General features: G+C 46.7%; 1 protein-coding gene across 1 annotated transcript in view; it reads left to right on the top strand.

Annotated features, from left to right (window-relative positions):
• The window catches only part of TIMM44 (translocase of inner mitochondrial membrane 44), a 645,415-nt gene that overhangs the window by 182,231 nt on the left and 447,510 nt on the right, over positions 1 to 15,674 (top strand). The window contains exon 6 of the mRNA XM_082244204.1: positions 15,464 to 15,594. Within this exon, the coding sequence (XP_082100330.1) occupies positions 15,464 to 15,594 (131 nt within the window). The remainder of the gene's footprint in view (positions 1 to 15,463; positions 15,595 to 15,674) is intronic.

The raw sequence follows: 15,674 nt of genomic DNA, 5'->3' as shown, positions 1-15,674 counted from the left end.
CTGACATCGGCTGCACCTCCAGTGTCTCAAGGATCTGCTCCTACCAGATCAGGATGCATTGAGACTGATGCTTGGGGGGACACTGAACTTTTTAACTCGGCTCCAATAGAGCTCTCTAGCCCTGGTCCAGAGGTCTGTTCTTCCTCTGAGCTAGGGGATCCCCTCTTGGCCCCGCCGGTGTCCATTCTGGCCAGCCCTTCCTCCAGCTCGAGTCGCTGGGTGCCCGTCCTCAACGACGCTGACCGGTTTCAGCTGCAAGACCGTTTACGAGACTTTCGACGGGGCCGCCGAAAGTGATCCGCTGCCATTTTCTCCCCGTATCGTCCCTGGAAGTTGCTCTCACATCCGGACGCGGAAGAAGCCATGTAAATCTCCTGAGTTGGAGGACTGTATTGGACAATTATTAGTTACTGTTTTATGCCTGTTCTCGTTTCGTTGTGTTTTTTTTTTTGTTTTTTTATGGATGGATGGAAGGTGTTATGCCTGAAGGGTTTCACATGTACTGGTACTTTAAGGCTGGCTCCACCCAGGAGTGATGACAAGGGTCAAGGGGCAGAGTGGCCATCTTAGACACATGTAAGAGATGCATTGATATATACCGGGCTGTCCTGTAATGCAGTGGTCCTCAACCCTAGTGCTCAGGGCCCACTAACAGGCCAGGTTTGCAAGATAACTGAAATACATCCCAGGTGATATAATTTGCTGCTCAGTGATTGCAGTACTCTAGTCTGCATCTCCCCAAGGTAATACTTAAAATCTGGCCTGTTAGTGGGCCCTGAGGACTGGAGTTGAGGACCACTGCTGTAATGCATGTTGGAGTGTACAGTGAGTACTGAATAAACATCCATTGTTCCAGATCAGAGTCCTGTGTCTCTCACAACACGGAGAATATAACAATATGTGGGCCCTCTGTTTATGGGGATGGCAGTGCACATGGATCTGTAATATCCCCCTCATGTCTGTCAGTGCGGTCCCTGTGTGTCCCTTCCTGGTCCCTGCGGGGGCGCTGTGGCGGTTCTACCGCTGTGTGGAGGGTTGAGGGGGTCCCTGATGTCCCTGAGGTGCTTCGGCAACGTTTTGGGGGTACAGACATGGTGTGTGGGGGCCACAATTGGTGTAAAACCGTGGGGTCGCCATTTTTGGTGTGGGCAAGCTGTTTGACCTCATTGTGAGGGCAGCTGCCATTTTCTGCAATTCTGTTGGTGCCTTTCAGGCCCCATCTTTAGTGTGGGCACTATGTTCTTAATGTGAACAGCGGCCATTTTCCCAGAGCCTTCTCCATAGACTTGTATTTGCAACCATTTTCTTGTGGCTCAGAGCTGTGTTCTGCCTCTAGTGGCGTAAGGTCACTTCCTTCTTTTCACATGCAGATCAATCTGACAGCGTGTGGCAAGGTATAGGCACACTTTTAGGGGATTTTATGGTGTTTCCTGGGCTGCGTTCCTGCTGGCATTCATTCTTTTGCAGTTTTTAGTAGCACAGGCTCAGTTCCTCATTGCGGTGCATTTGCAGTGGGAACCGCGATAATCGCCGATTTAATGGACCAGCGCCATTTAAATTCTGAAGTGCTATGATGGAGTCTGTTGGTGGTCAGCTTGACCCTTCTATGGATAGCCCTCTGACCATCAGATGACCAGTCAATTCTATGCAAGCAGGAACCCGGGAGAGAGAATTCACCACAGAATGAGACATGCAGACAGGTTTATGGGTGAATCAATTCTCAAAAGTTTTAATATTGTATCCAGTTTATATAGATAGAAGCAGGGTGGAGTAGTGGTTCTCTTATCAGGAAACATGCTGAAATGGCAACATTCTATGAGCTAATACAAAAAGTGCAATTTAGCTAAAATCATATAGATAACAAAAAAAAGAAAAGAAAAACATTTCTCAGCAAAGCTGGACCTTGAGCTCCAGATAAATTACTAAATATTGCATATACCTCAAACAATGTTAGGTGTGGCTCAGACTTATCTAATGGGAACAGATGGTTGCATATGAAAAATGGAGTTAACTCCTTCAGAGTCCCAGGATAGCAAATTCCCCCCTGCTCTGGTGGAGGGTTCAGGTACCCCTGAATCCTCTGCTATAGTCTCACTTACTGCTGCGCTTGCGACTTTAGCGTCAAAAGTGGATTTGTTAATGTCTTTTTGTTGCCTGGGATAGTGGAGGAGGTATTTCACATTGTGGTTGTGATTTCATTTTGTTTCTGTGCTCATGATATAATTCAACATGATGAACTCTTAGATGGGCCCAAAGATTCAATGTATTTTTGTTTTCTCTTACGTCCTCTGACAGTCACCGCCCACTCATACAGTCTGCACTTCTGGGTATTCGTCTTATCCACAGGAGTAAGCTAGGCATAAGATTTTGTTACAAAACATTCACAAAACCTTTGTATAGACACACCTACAGGGGGCTGTCCCTCTGGTTAATGCACTTTCACCTAGCAGCAAGAGGGTCGCTGGTTCGAATCCCAACCACGAAACTACCTGCCTGGAGTTTGCATGTTCTCCCTCTGCCTGCGTGGGTTTCCTCTGGGTACTCCGGTTTCCTCCGACTCTCCAAAGACGTGCTAGTAGGTTAATTGGATCCTGTATAAAAAAATTGTCCCTACTATGTATGTATGAATGTGAGTTAGGGACCTTAGATTGTACTCTCCTTGAGGGCAGGGACTGATGTGAATGTGTAATGTAAATTGACAGCGCTATATAAGTACCTGAAATAATAATAATAATAATGTCTGACAGGGCTTCTAGGAAAAGGCCCAGGCTTTCTCAGTCTTCTGATTCAGAGCCAGATATGGTTGCCACGGACAGTGTACCTCCTGAGGGGTCTCAGTCCTCTCGGTCGGATGTGGAGGAGGAGGATTCCACCTCCGGTTCAGCAAGAGAACGCGCTGCAATGTCTGCACTTATTAGCTCTGTGAAAGACACGCTAAATTTAGATGATGGGCCCCACCTGTCGGGTAAGCGGTCTTTCTTTGGGACCCGCAAAGCCCTGAAGTCGGGTCAGGTTTTTCCCTGCCCCGCTGAGTTTCACGAGACCGTGAATGACCAATGGCACAATTAAAAGCTCAATTTTGTGGTGCCCAAGCGATTTCAGTACCGTTATCCCTTTGCGGCTCTGGTGGATTCGCGCTGGACTGTGACTCCTAAGGTAGACCACACTGTGTCCAGGTTAAATAAAGCCACTTTAATGCCCGTGGAGGATTCTCCGGTGTTTAAAGACCCGGCGGACAGGCGGGTGGAAACTCTTACCCGCCACATCTACATGGTAGTGGGTTCCTTAATGAAACCCGTGTTCGCTTCCTTAATGGTCTCTCAGGCTGTTGTGGAGTGGGCCAAGGTGCTTAAACGCACCCTTATTGCTGACTCCGCCCCTCCTGCTACTCTGGAGATGGTGGATCAAATTATTCAGGCTGTTTTATACCTGTGTGACGCGGCCTTGGATGAGGCCCCTTTAGTCTCACGCATGTCTGCAGTTGCAGTGACGATTCGTCGCATCGTTTGGTTGAAAAGCTGGTCGGCCGACCAGTCTTCCAAGAAGACGGTGTCTGACATCCCTTATGCAGGGAGTCGTCTTATTGGGGACTCTTTGGATGAACTGGTGAAGGGGGTCACTGGGGGTAAGATAACGCTGCTGCCCCAGGTGTCCAGGGGAAGATCCTTCCGTGGTAAGTGGGGCCCTTCATTTAAACCTAACCAGGGGTCCTTTCGTGCCTTCAAGGCACAAGACAAGGGTAAGTCCTTCAAGGCCTCTAGTGGCCAGAAGAAGCCTTGGGCGGGCAAGCCTAAAGCCGCCAACACGAGCACCGCGCCCCAGTCTGCTTCGACCTGAGGGGGCGCCCTCACCCATTTCAGGGGTGGGGGGGACATCTGCGCTGTTTTCCCAAACCTTGGCTGGCCAAGATTCAGGTCAGGTGGGTTCAAGAACTCATTCTGTCAGGGTTCAAGATCGAGTTTTGATCACGCCCAGCAGACAGATTATTTCCCTCAATTCTTCATTTGACCCCAGATCGTTTCCGAGATCGGGCGGTTCAGGATCTCCTCGACCAGGGGGTGGTTGTCCCGGTGCCACATCGGGACAGGTTTCGGGGTCTTTACTCGAATCTGTTCACAGTGCCCAGAAAAGAGGGCAAGGTGCGTCTGATTCTGGACTTAAAGTTTCTGAACTGCTTTGTGTGGGCCCAGAAATTCCGGATGGAGTCCATCCTTTCGGTGGTGGCATCCCTGAGTCCAGGGGATTTCCTGGCTTCCATCGACCTCAAGGATGCGTATCTACACATCCCTATATGAGGGTCATCAGAGGTACCTCTGATTCGCAATTGCACTATCAGTTCGTAGCGTTGGCTTTCGGCCTCGCTTCGGCTCCAAGGGTTTTTACCAAAGTGTTGGCTCCTGTTCTTGCCTTGTTGCGGGTACAGGGGATTGCCATCCTGTGGTACCTGAACGATCTCCTTTTTAAGGTCAAGTTCCTGTGCCACTCTGTTGCGTGATCTGTCAACCACGGTTCAGACGCTCCAGGAGTTCGGGTGGACCATCAGTTTTCAGAAGTCGACATTGTCCCCTTCTGTTCGTCTCCCTTACCTGACAATGATTCTGGACTCCGCCCAGGCGAAGGTCTTTCTTCCGGAGGACAAATTTCGGACTCTGCAGGGTGAGGTCAAGTCCCTCAGGGATAACGAGTTCTCTTCGCTTCGGACCTGCATGCGGTCCCTGGGCTTGATGGTGTCGGCTTTCGAGGCCGTACCATTTGCACAGTTCCACACACAATCTCTGCAAGCGGAGATTCTGACCAGGTGGGACAGGCATCCTCACTCCTTGGAAAGGAGGATCTCTTTGAGCCCCCAAGTCAGATCGGATCCTCTGTGGTGGCTCCAGTCTCCGGCTCTGAAGGAAGGAAAATCCTTTCGACCGTTGCTATGGACTGTGGTAACCACAGACGCCAGCCTGTCGGGCTGGGGTGGATTTCTGGGCAATCTGTCTGCCCAGGGCACTTGGTCGGAGGGGGAGTCCTCCCTTCCGATAAATGTCTTGGAACTGCGAGCAATCAGGCTCTGTTTGCTCCGTTGGTCGAGTCGTCTTCATGGCCGCCCCGTGCGTGTGCAGACGGACAATGCAACTGCGGTGGCTTACATCAATCACCAAGGGGGCACCAGGAGTGCCCGAGCGGCCCAGGAAGTGGCCGAGATTCTGTCTTGGGCCGAGACGCAGGTCCCGGCGATTTCGGCAGGTCACATTCTAGGTGTGGAGAACTGGCAGGCGGACTATCCGAGTCGCCAGACACTGAACCAGGGGGAATGGTCCCTACACCCGGCGGTGTTTCAGATGCTGTGTGCGTGGTGGGGATCCCCGGATGTGGATCTGTTTGCGTCTCGGCTAAACAACAAGGTGGGAAGGTTCGTGGCAAGAACACGCGACCCTCTGTCGGACGCGTTGGTAGTGCCTTGGAATCGGTATCGCCTGATTTTTGCCTTTCCCCTGATTCAGTTGTTGTCCAGGTTCCTTGCAGGTTGGTCTCGGAACCGAGGTTTGTGATTCTAGTGGCCCCAGACTGGCCGCACCGGTCTTGGTACGCAGACATCATGCAACTGGTCGTCGAGCCTCCCTGACGGCTCCCACTACGAGACGATCTTCTTCCATCCTGCTTTACAGTCGCTGGCTTTGACGGCGTGGCTGTTGAAAGCCAGGTCTTGAGAGAGGGGTCTCTTGTCGGCGGTCATTCCTACCTTACTCAAGGCTAGGAAGGCCTCATCATGTAAGATTTATTATGGTACCTGGAAGGCTTATTTTGTCTGGTGTGAATCCCAGGGGTTCCATCCCTGCTCCTTTTCGGTGGCGATGGTGTTCGCTTTCATGCAAACTGGTGTGGAGCAGCGTCCGGCGCTGACCACTATTAAGGGCCAGTTGTCTGCGCTGGCCATTCTTTTTCAATGCCCTCTGGCGTCAAATTCCTTGATCCGCACTTTAATTCAAGGGATGCGTCATCTGGCTCCCCCTAGGAGGGCACCCTTGCCTCCTTGGGACCTGAATTTGGTTTTGTCCGTTTTGCAATGTCCTCCCTTTGAGAACATCTGGGAGATTCCTCTGCCGGTGCTGTCACGGAAAGTTGCCTTTCTGGTGGCGATCACATCTGCTCGCAGAGTGTCAGAGTTGGCGGCTCTGTCGTGCCGCTCTCCCTATCTGGTTGTTCATAGGGACAAAGTGGTCTTGCGACCTCATCAGTCCTTTCTTCCGAAAGTGGTTTTGGATTTCCATCTCAACGAGGACATTGTCTTGCCTTCGCTGTGTGCGAAGCCTAAGCATCCTAAGGAGTTTGCCTTGCATTCCTTAGATGTGGTGAGGGCTATCAGGGTTTACCAGTCGTCTACTTAATCCTTCAGAAAGTCGGATTCTCTTTTTGTCCTTCCTGAGGTCCTCTGAAGGGTACGGCTGCGTCTGCGGCAACCATTTCCAAATGGATCAGACAAACAATTGTACAGGCCTATTCAATAAGGGATCAGGTTCCACCTTTCCCTATCACGGTGCACTCTACCAGAGTGGTTAGTGCATCTTGGGTCTTCCGCCATCAGGCATCGGTGTCCCACGTGTGCAAAGCGGCGACCTGGTTGTCCGTGCATACCTTTACTAAATTTTACAAACTTGATGTTCTGGCATCGGCAGATGCCTCTTTTGGCCGCATAGTTCTGATTGCGGCAGTGCCTTAGGGGAGACATGGCGGTTGTTAGCCTGTCTCCTCCTGTTGGGGTTGTTTTCTCCTTGGTTATTTTGCTTTCCTGGGTTTGTTCGCTCCTGTTGAGCTTTCCTGTTACCCAGTGTTTACCTTTCTGGTTCAGAAAAGGTTCTTTTCTCTGACCTGGGTGCTGCGTTGCCTTTTTGACGGTTACGTTTTCCACCCCTCACATCTACACTGCTTTGGGACATCCCAGAAGTGCAGACTGTATGAGTGGGCGGTGACTGTCGGAGGACGTAAGAGAAAATAGAATTATTTTTAAGAACTTACCATAAAATTCTTTTCTCTGAGTCCTCTGACAGTCGCTGCCCCCCATGCCACTTTTGGTGTTCATGGATCTCTATACTGCTTGCTACCAAACTGATTTGGGAATGCTGTTAGCTGGGGGTATTGGACCAGAGGGATAGCCCCCTGTAGGTGTGTCTATACAAAGGTTTTGTGAATGTTTTCTAAGAAAATCTTATGCCTAGCTTACTCCTGTGGATTAGACCAATACCCAGAAGTGCAGACTGTGTGAGTGGGCGGCGACTGTCAGAGGACTCAGAGAAGAGAATTTTACGGTAAGTTCTTACAAAAAATTTAAATTTTTTTGCAGTTACTGATCCCATGCTTACATTGTTTGTGCATGTGTTGCACACTGCTGCTTTTCCTGGAGATGGTTGAGACGAGAAATAGTCCCAGATCACACTTTTACTTTTTCTGGCTGTATCCATCTCCATTGCAATTTTAGAGAAAATATAAGGTTAAAAAAATGCTGATTGGCTTGCTGCTTGCACCCTGCTGTGAGTGGGTGGCTTGCTGGCTGGCTTTCACCCTTTTTGGGTCTTTAACAAAGCGCTAAACATGTCGCCATGGTGACAGGACCGTTTGCTTCTACACTGTAGGAGTCGTAGGCTGAGTCTTTTTCCTCTTCCTGTTACTTGCAAGCGTGGGTGATTGAAGTCATGTCCTGCGCCACCACTGTCCCCACTCAGCTGCCTGTGGATAATCACCCCAGTGGTTCAACTCCCGGAGTCATGGCACCTCCACCGCCTGGACCATCACAGCTGAGGCACAGGTGCTTGCTTGCTATGATCTCATGGCCACAGAAACAGCGATGCAAGACCTAACCGCAGTGGGGCAAGCACACGGGCTCAGCCCGACATCCTCGGAGTAGTATTTTAACATTGTTCCATTGATGTTTTTTTTATCATTTTATTAAACTGAAGTATTTGAACTTCTCTCTGGAGTGGAGCTTCAGTCAAGATTTATACATTTATAAATTTGTATTTGCTTCATCATTTACCGGTCACTTCACATGATAGCCACAATCAGAGGCGCTCCCTTATCTTTGTTTATTTACACTGTTTTGGTGGCTGGCTTGCTGGCACCCTTTTTTGGGGTGGGTGGCTGGCTGGCTGGCACCCTGTTGTAAATGGATGGCTTACTGGAACCCTTTTGTAGGGTGGCTGGCTGGCTGGCACCCTGCTGTGGCTGGCTGGCTGGCACCCTGCTGTGGCTGGCTGGCGGGCTGGCACCCTGCTATGGCTGGCTGGCGGGCTGGCACCTTGTTGTGGGTGGCTGGCGGGCTGGCACCCTGTTGTGGGGTGGGTGTATGCCTTACTGCTGGCACCCGGTTGTGGGTCGGTGGCTGGCGGCGGGCACCTTGCTGTGGCTGGCTGGCTGGCACCCTGTGGTTGGTGGGTGGCTGGCACAAGGGCTGTGGGTGACTGAGGTCAGGGCCTTTGGGTGGCTGGCTGGCACAGGGCTGCTGTTGGTGCCTTGGTGGCTGGCTGGCACCCTGTTGTGTGGTCGGTGTCTGGCTGCTGGCACCCTGTTGTGGGGTAGGTGGCTGGCTGCTTGCACCCTGTTGTGGGGTGGGTGGCTGGCTGCTTGCACCCTGTTGTGGGATGGGTGGCTGGCTGGCTGCTGGCACCCTGTTGTGGGGTGGGTGGCTGGCTGGCTGGAACCCTGTTGTGGGGTGGGTGGCTGGCTTGCTGGAACCCTGTTGTGGGGTGGGTGGCTGGCTTGCTGAAACCCTGTTGTGGGGCGGGTGGCTGGCTTGCTGGAACCCTGTTGTGGGGTGGGTGGCTGGCTGGTACCCTGCTGTTTCTGCTGGCTGGCACCCTGCTGTGGGTGGCTGGCTTGCTGGCACCCTGTTGTGGGTCAGTGGCTGGTTAACACCCTGTGGTGGCTGGCTGGCACATGCTCTGTGGGTGGCTGAGGCCAGGGCCAGTGGGTGGATGGCTGGCACAGGGCTGCTGTGGGTGCCTGGGTGGGTGGCAGGCTGGCTGGCTGACACTGGACTGCTGTGGATGGCTGCTTGCTGCTGGTCCGTGTCATGGCGGTGCGAAATTGCGGATGCACAGTGCACTTTGACTGCACACTGTTCGGGGCTGTCCGAGGCGAGGGAGGCGGCCTAAGAAGGCAGAACGTGTATGATTAAAGGCCCAGCGCACGGAAACACGTCGAGCAACACACGCAATGACGTCACGTGTGCGCCATGCACAGTATTGGTAAGTTCCGGGGCCGATACCGATATATCGGGAAAAGTGAATATCGGCCCACCGATAATCAGCTTTGCTGATAAACGGTCGATCCCTACTATAAAGCACTGTGCTTCTTTAACTGGCAATTTGCGCAGTCATACAACACTGTATGCAAATCAATTAGTAATTTTTTTTTTTTCACACAAATGTAGCTTACTTTTGGTGGGATTTGATCACCGCTGGGTTTATTTTTTTGCGATATGAATGAAAAAATACTGAAAAGTTTGAAATAGTTTTTCTTAGTTTGTTATAAAATTTTGCAAACTAGTAATGTTTCTTCATAAGTTTAGTTTACGTTTAGTAAAAATAACCCAAACCAGTGTATATTTAGTCATTGTGAAAGTTAGTCTGCAAACTATGGTATATACTGTACATTGCATTTATAACGTTTTCAGACCCCCTTCATTTTTTTACAAATTTGTTATTCTTCAGCCTGATTCTACAGATGTTTAAGTTAATTTGTTTTTCTCTCATTAATCTACACTCTGTACCTCTCATAATGACAAAGTGAAAACAGAATTTTAGAAACGCTTGCAAATGTATGAAAAGGGAAAAAGTGAAATATCACATTGGCATACGTTTTCAGACCCTTTTGCAACAACCCAAAAAAAAAAATTAGCGTGCTGCTATTGCTAACATTCTTCTACACCTTGATTAAAGTCCACCTGTGGTAACTTAAATTGATTGGACATGATTTGGAAAGGCGCATTCCTCTCTCTATAAAAGGCCCCACAGCTGACCATGCATACTGTATTAGAGCAACCATGAGGTCAAAGGAACTGCCTGCAGAGCTCAGAGACAAGATTAATTGCATAGCACAGATTTGGGTAAGGGTACAAAAAAATTCCGCTGCACTGAAGGTTCCCAGGAGCACAGTGGTCTCCATAGCTCTCAAATGTAAAAAGTTTGGCACAACCAGGACTCTTCCAAAAGCTGGTCACTTGGCCAAACTGTGTATTCTGGGTAGAAGGGCATTATTCAGAGAAATGACCAAAGAACCTTATGGTCATGGGGGGGCATACGGCTATGTCCACCCAGGCGCTTATTCCGGATAGGAAGCTATTAAAGGTATATCCTGCATCAAAAATTAAATACAAACAAAGAAAATAGAATAATTACCCCCTTTGTTTCTCTACTCTGCATCGACAAATATTACATTTTCCTGACTTTAATATAATCTTAAACCGCTGTCTCGAGCTCTAGTCCTAGACACTAATACCACTACAGCGTCTGCCCTGTTTGTATTGGAGTTAATCATCCTACTCCCCAGGGCACCAGAATCTTCGTCCTTTATCTTCTGAGACTTAAAATGTTTTTGCTTTTCCACTAAATGATCTAGCATTATAATTTGGCCCACACTTGGTATACTAAATCTTCAACATAAGATTAAATAGATTCATTGCAGTCAAAAAAAAAAATCATTCTCCAATATGATTCTTTGATGGTTTTTTTTTCCTTCTCCAGGACAATTTTTTTTTTTATGTTTAAATGCTGTTTTATCTCTGGCAAATTTGGGTTTTACTAGTTTGTACTGATGTGTTTGGACATTTGACATCTCACTTGACGTTTGTTCTTCTTAGTATTATGATTCTCTACCTGTTGTAGGTAAAAAAGTTTTATTAATTTTATATATTTTTATATATTCTTTATATATTTTTTACTTGTAGTTAAATGCATGATTCAGCATTATATTGCTCTGTATGTAATACGCTTTTCACAGTCCTCACCGGTGACTCGATTTTCAGTAGTAACTTAAATGCTCACTGAGAGCAGTAATGTTTGCAATTTTAACAAATAATGCTGCTTTGGCCAGGTTATGGTAATCCTTATGGTATCCTATTTTTAGTTTGGCGGCATTATAGTAAGTGCATTATCATTGCCTGCATTATTTGAGTTGCAGTTTATGGACCTTGTTTATGGATTTTATACCAGCATTTGTTGAGAACAGCTGTCATTCTGCTCAGCGGGGGATCGGCGGCTCGATCCCCCGCTGAGAAAAGCGGAGTCCGTTTGACGGACACACTGTGTGAAAGGAGCCTTAATCATCACTTTTTGACAGCGCTGCAACCTTTTTATTGATTGATTTAGGAGATTATAAACTCTTCATTATTCTGTGATTTATTGTTGGACGTAAGAGGGTGCCTGATAGCTTACGTTGAACACACTAAAGATTGGAGATCCACCCCTTGTTTGTTTGTGCTATTCTCAGGGCCAAACAAAGGCAAGAGAGCTAATAAAAATACTATTGCAATGTGGATGAAGTCTGCAATCACAGAAGCATATCAAGCATCTTCATTGGCCCTGCCATTAAAAATCAAGGCTCATTCCACCAGAGCTGTGGCTACGTCTTAGGCTGAAAGGGTTGGAGACTCTCCAGTCCAGATTTGCAAAGGCGCAACCTCTTCCAGCTTCCAAACCTTCCTAAAACATTACTGTTTGGACCTGTTCTGCAGTCAGAAATAGGCTTTAAGTAGGCCAAGCTGTGGTCTTGCCCTTATCAGGTAGTTATATTTTTCCTCTCTCGTAAGCCGTCCTGGAAGATGACTTGGGAAAACAGAGTTATTACCGGTTAACTCACTCACTTTACAGGAATTTAAAGTGATGGTGCAATTTCCCACCCTATTTTATTTATTATAGGTTAGATGTTGTTTTATGTAGTATTCTGTATATGATGCCATGCCTACAGTTATTTATGACTAAGGGTAGAGCTGCTGTTGCATGCTTTTTATAATGTTGATCATGTGTTTCCTGTGTTAATTAGGAGCCTCTCTTGTAAGCCATCCTGGATAATTCTTTGAAAGTGAGTAATAACACATTCAAGGTGGATGGGGGAATCTCTCCTGCTGTGCTATTGTATACAATGTTTAATAAACACAGTGATCTGCGCCTAAGGCCATACCTCCCAACTTTTGAACTTCAGAATGAGGGACATTTTAGGGAGATAGCTATGTGTGCTGCTGGGGGAAAAATGGGTGTGACCAAACGTAATGGGAGGGGCTTGAGGAAAGTGGGTAAACCAAACCTGGGTTTTCTTGTACCTATGAAATATGCTTTGATTGATGTGCCATGAGCTGGAGCCTCAGGGATTAATTTAAACCTCAATACAATCATTGAACATCTGATTTTATATGCATTGAAAATAGACAGAGATCTTAAAATAGAGGATTATGAAGGAGCCAAATAATTAGTACTGCAGAACATGTAGCACATAGTAGCAAATTACATAGTTACATAGTAGAGGTTTAATAAAGACCTCAGTCCATCCAGTTAAACCTGTACAGGTGTGTGTGTGTGTGTGTGTGTGTGTGTGTGTGTGTGTGTGTGTGTGTGTCAGTAGCCTGCTCATTTCCCATAACCCAGAATGTTATCTGTGAGATGCATGTCCAAGAGTCTTTTAAAAGTAGCCATACTCCCCGCAGCTACCACCAATTGTGTAAGAGTGTTCCACATTCTCACTCCCTTTACAGTGTAGAACTCCTTACGCAGCTTAAGGTTAAACCACTTCTCCTCTAATCTCATTGTGTGGCCATGTGTCGTCTTGCACTCCTTGGGACTAAACAGTTTTCTACCTATGCTAAAATCGCCATTGAGGTATTTATAAATGGCTATCATGTTCCCTCTCAGGCGTCTCCTCTCCAAGGAGAATAAATTTGGCTCTTGCCATCGCTCCTCATTATTGAGGTCCTCCAATCCCCTAATTAGTTTAGTTGCCCTTCTTTGGACTCTTCACAGTCCAGCACATCCTTTCTGAGGATTGGCGAACAAAACTGGACAGAATACTCCAGGTGTGGCCGAACCAGGGTTTTATAAAGTGTCAGGATTATAGTTTTATCTCTGGAGTATATCCCCTTCCTTATGCATGCGAATATTCTTTCGGCCTTGACAGCTGCAGCTTGAAATTGCATGCTATTACTTAATTTGTCTTCCACTAGAACCCCCAAATCCTTCTCGATTCTGGATTCCCCCAGAGGTTCCACCCCTAGAGCATAATTTGCGTTTGTTTTTTTGCCCCCAAGTGTAATACTTTACACTTCTCTACATTAAATCTCATTTGCCACATAGTTGCCCACTCTGTTAATTTGTTCAGGTCATTCTGTAAGATATCTATATCTTGATGAGAAGTTATTGCCCTACATATCTTTGTGTTATCTGCGAAAACTGAGATTGAGCTACTGATTCCGTCCTCTGTTATTGATGAATAAGTTAAACAAAATTGGTCCCAGGACGGAGCCCTGGGAACCCAACTTACCACTCTAGACCAGTACACGTTATTTTTTATCACCCTTTGGACACGCCCATGTAACCAGTTTTCTATCCAAGAACAAACCTTGAGGTCGATGCCTGCAGACCTTAGCTTGTATATTGTTTGTGGGAAACAGTGTCAAATGCCTTAGCAAAATCCAGATACACTACATCCACAGGTCTCCCTCTTTCTAGCTCACAGCTCACCTCCTCGTAAAATGTAAGCAGATTGGTTTGGCAAGAACGTCCTTTTGTGAACCCGTGCTGATTATTGCTGTTGATACTGTTGTCCTTAGCAAATTCTTGGATGTAGTCCCTTATCAACCCTTCCAATAATTTAAATACAATTGATGTCAGGCTGACCGGTGTATAGTTTCCTGGAATATCCCTCCTCCCTTTTTTTGAATATTGGTATCACATTAGCTTTCCTCCAGTCACCTGGTACAGTTCCTGTCACTATACTGTCTGTGAAGATTAGGAACAACGGTCTAGATATAACCCTACTGAGTTCCTTGAGTACTCTCCGGTTAAAGCCATCCCGTCCAGGTGATTTATTAGTATTAATGCTAGGAAGTCTTTCCCTGATTTCGCCTCTGATAGCCACTGCGGCAAGTCTTCCAGTGTTGTGTTCACCAGATAGTCCTGGTCTATATACCCCTCCTTTTTATGTATAAAAACTGAGGAGAAGAAAGTATTTAGCACAGTTGCCTTCGCTGTGTCGTCTGTAACCATGCTCCCATCATTGTTCATTATGTGTGCAACGTGCTCTGGCCTCGCTTTCTTGCTATTAATGTATTTAAAGAATTTCTTAGGGTTTTTTTTACTCGCCTCTGTGTCTTTCGAAATCCTTTTTAGCTGTCCTGTTTCAGTTTTTACATTTTTTGTTAGATCCCTTGTATTGGTCAAAAGTTGATAATGTCCCCTTCGATCTGTATTCTTAAAGGCCATTCATTTTCGCTCGAATAAGCGTTTTTACATTACGGTTTAGCCACCCTGGTTTGACCTTTGCTCTTCTAAATTTATTTCCCATTGGAATGCACTGTGCGATACTTTTGTTTAATATGTTCCTAAAGCTTTCCCATTTTTCTTCCGTCTTCAGTGTTCCTAGGGTTTGGTCCCAGTCTATGTTCTCTATTATTGAGCGCGATTTAGGAAAGTTTGTCTTGATGATGATGAGATGATGATCTAACAGTAGGAGTGGATACAAGAGGGATGATTAGAAGAGCCTAGTTGCTGTATACAGTGCAGCATTGCTTGAACAAATGAACATCCAAAGGAAATCTTATCTCAAATGTCAGAAATCTGAAACACAATACTTAGGTCTCATTCACACTAGTGGTTGTAGGGGTGGTAAAACCGTGGCTCAACCACCTCGACAAGTGCTCTCCCTTTAGCTGCAGAGGCTTGATCAAAATTAATCCGGTCCCTGCTTAACTGGTCGAATTTGGATCTGTGTATGACCTGTTTAGGCAATGAGCAACCTCTTAAGCTGCTGTTTCTCAGGCCTAAGGTAGATGCTAGGTCAGTTTGTAGGCTTGCCTGCTTCTCTTTTAAGGACAGCTTTAGGACATTTCATGCTTACTGAATTGTTTTCTGTAGCCGACAATGGAAACAAAAGTATTTTTGTACTTGCCTGTATATTTGCCTGTAATGCTTTTGTTTGAGTCCATTGAGGGACACAGCTGCCTCCCCTCGTATGTTAGAAGCGTCATTCTTGTACTTTTAGCTACAAATGGAAGCATGCTGGAGGTGTCATATAGGCTATAAGGGCTGGCTTACATTTTGTTTCCTAGTGTCCAGGTCTTTTGAGGGTCACGCTACTGATTTTAAGTTCCTATGTCCCTCAATGGTTTTTTAGGTTGGTACACCCAATTACACTTTGATGACTAATAGTTTTATGTTTATGTGATGTATTGTATAAAAAAGAAAGAAAGCTTTCATATATTTTTTTTTTTTTTTAGGGAGTTGAAACGGTAAAGAGAGAAATTGATGAAAGCATTTTAGTACAAACTGGGCCTTATCGTCCACCTTCCAGGCTGAGAAAGAGGAGTGAATTTTCTGGAGATGAAGAAAAGATTTTTGAAGCAAATGAGTATGTATTGATATTTGTGCTTTCCTTATATGAAGCTTTGAATGTTTCCAGAAACCTAGAGAGGGCCACGTTGTCAGACA

The sequence above is a fragment of the Pelophylax lessonae genome (genome assembly GCF_965119305.1).
Source record: "Pelophylax lessonae genome assembly, chromosome: 1".
Lineage (NCBI taxonomy): Eukaryota > Metazoa > Chordata > Amphibia > Anura > Ranidae > Pelophylax > Pelophylax lessonae.
This window is presented reverse-complemented; position numbering and strand designations above follow the sequence as displayed.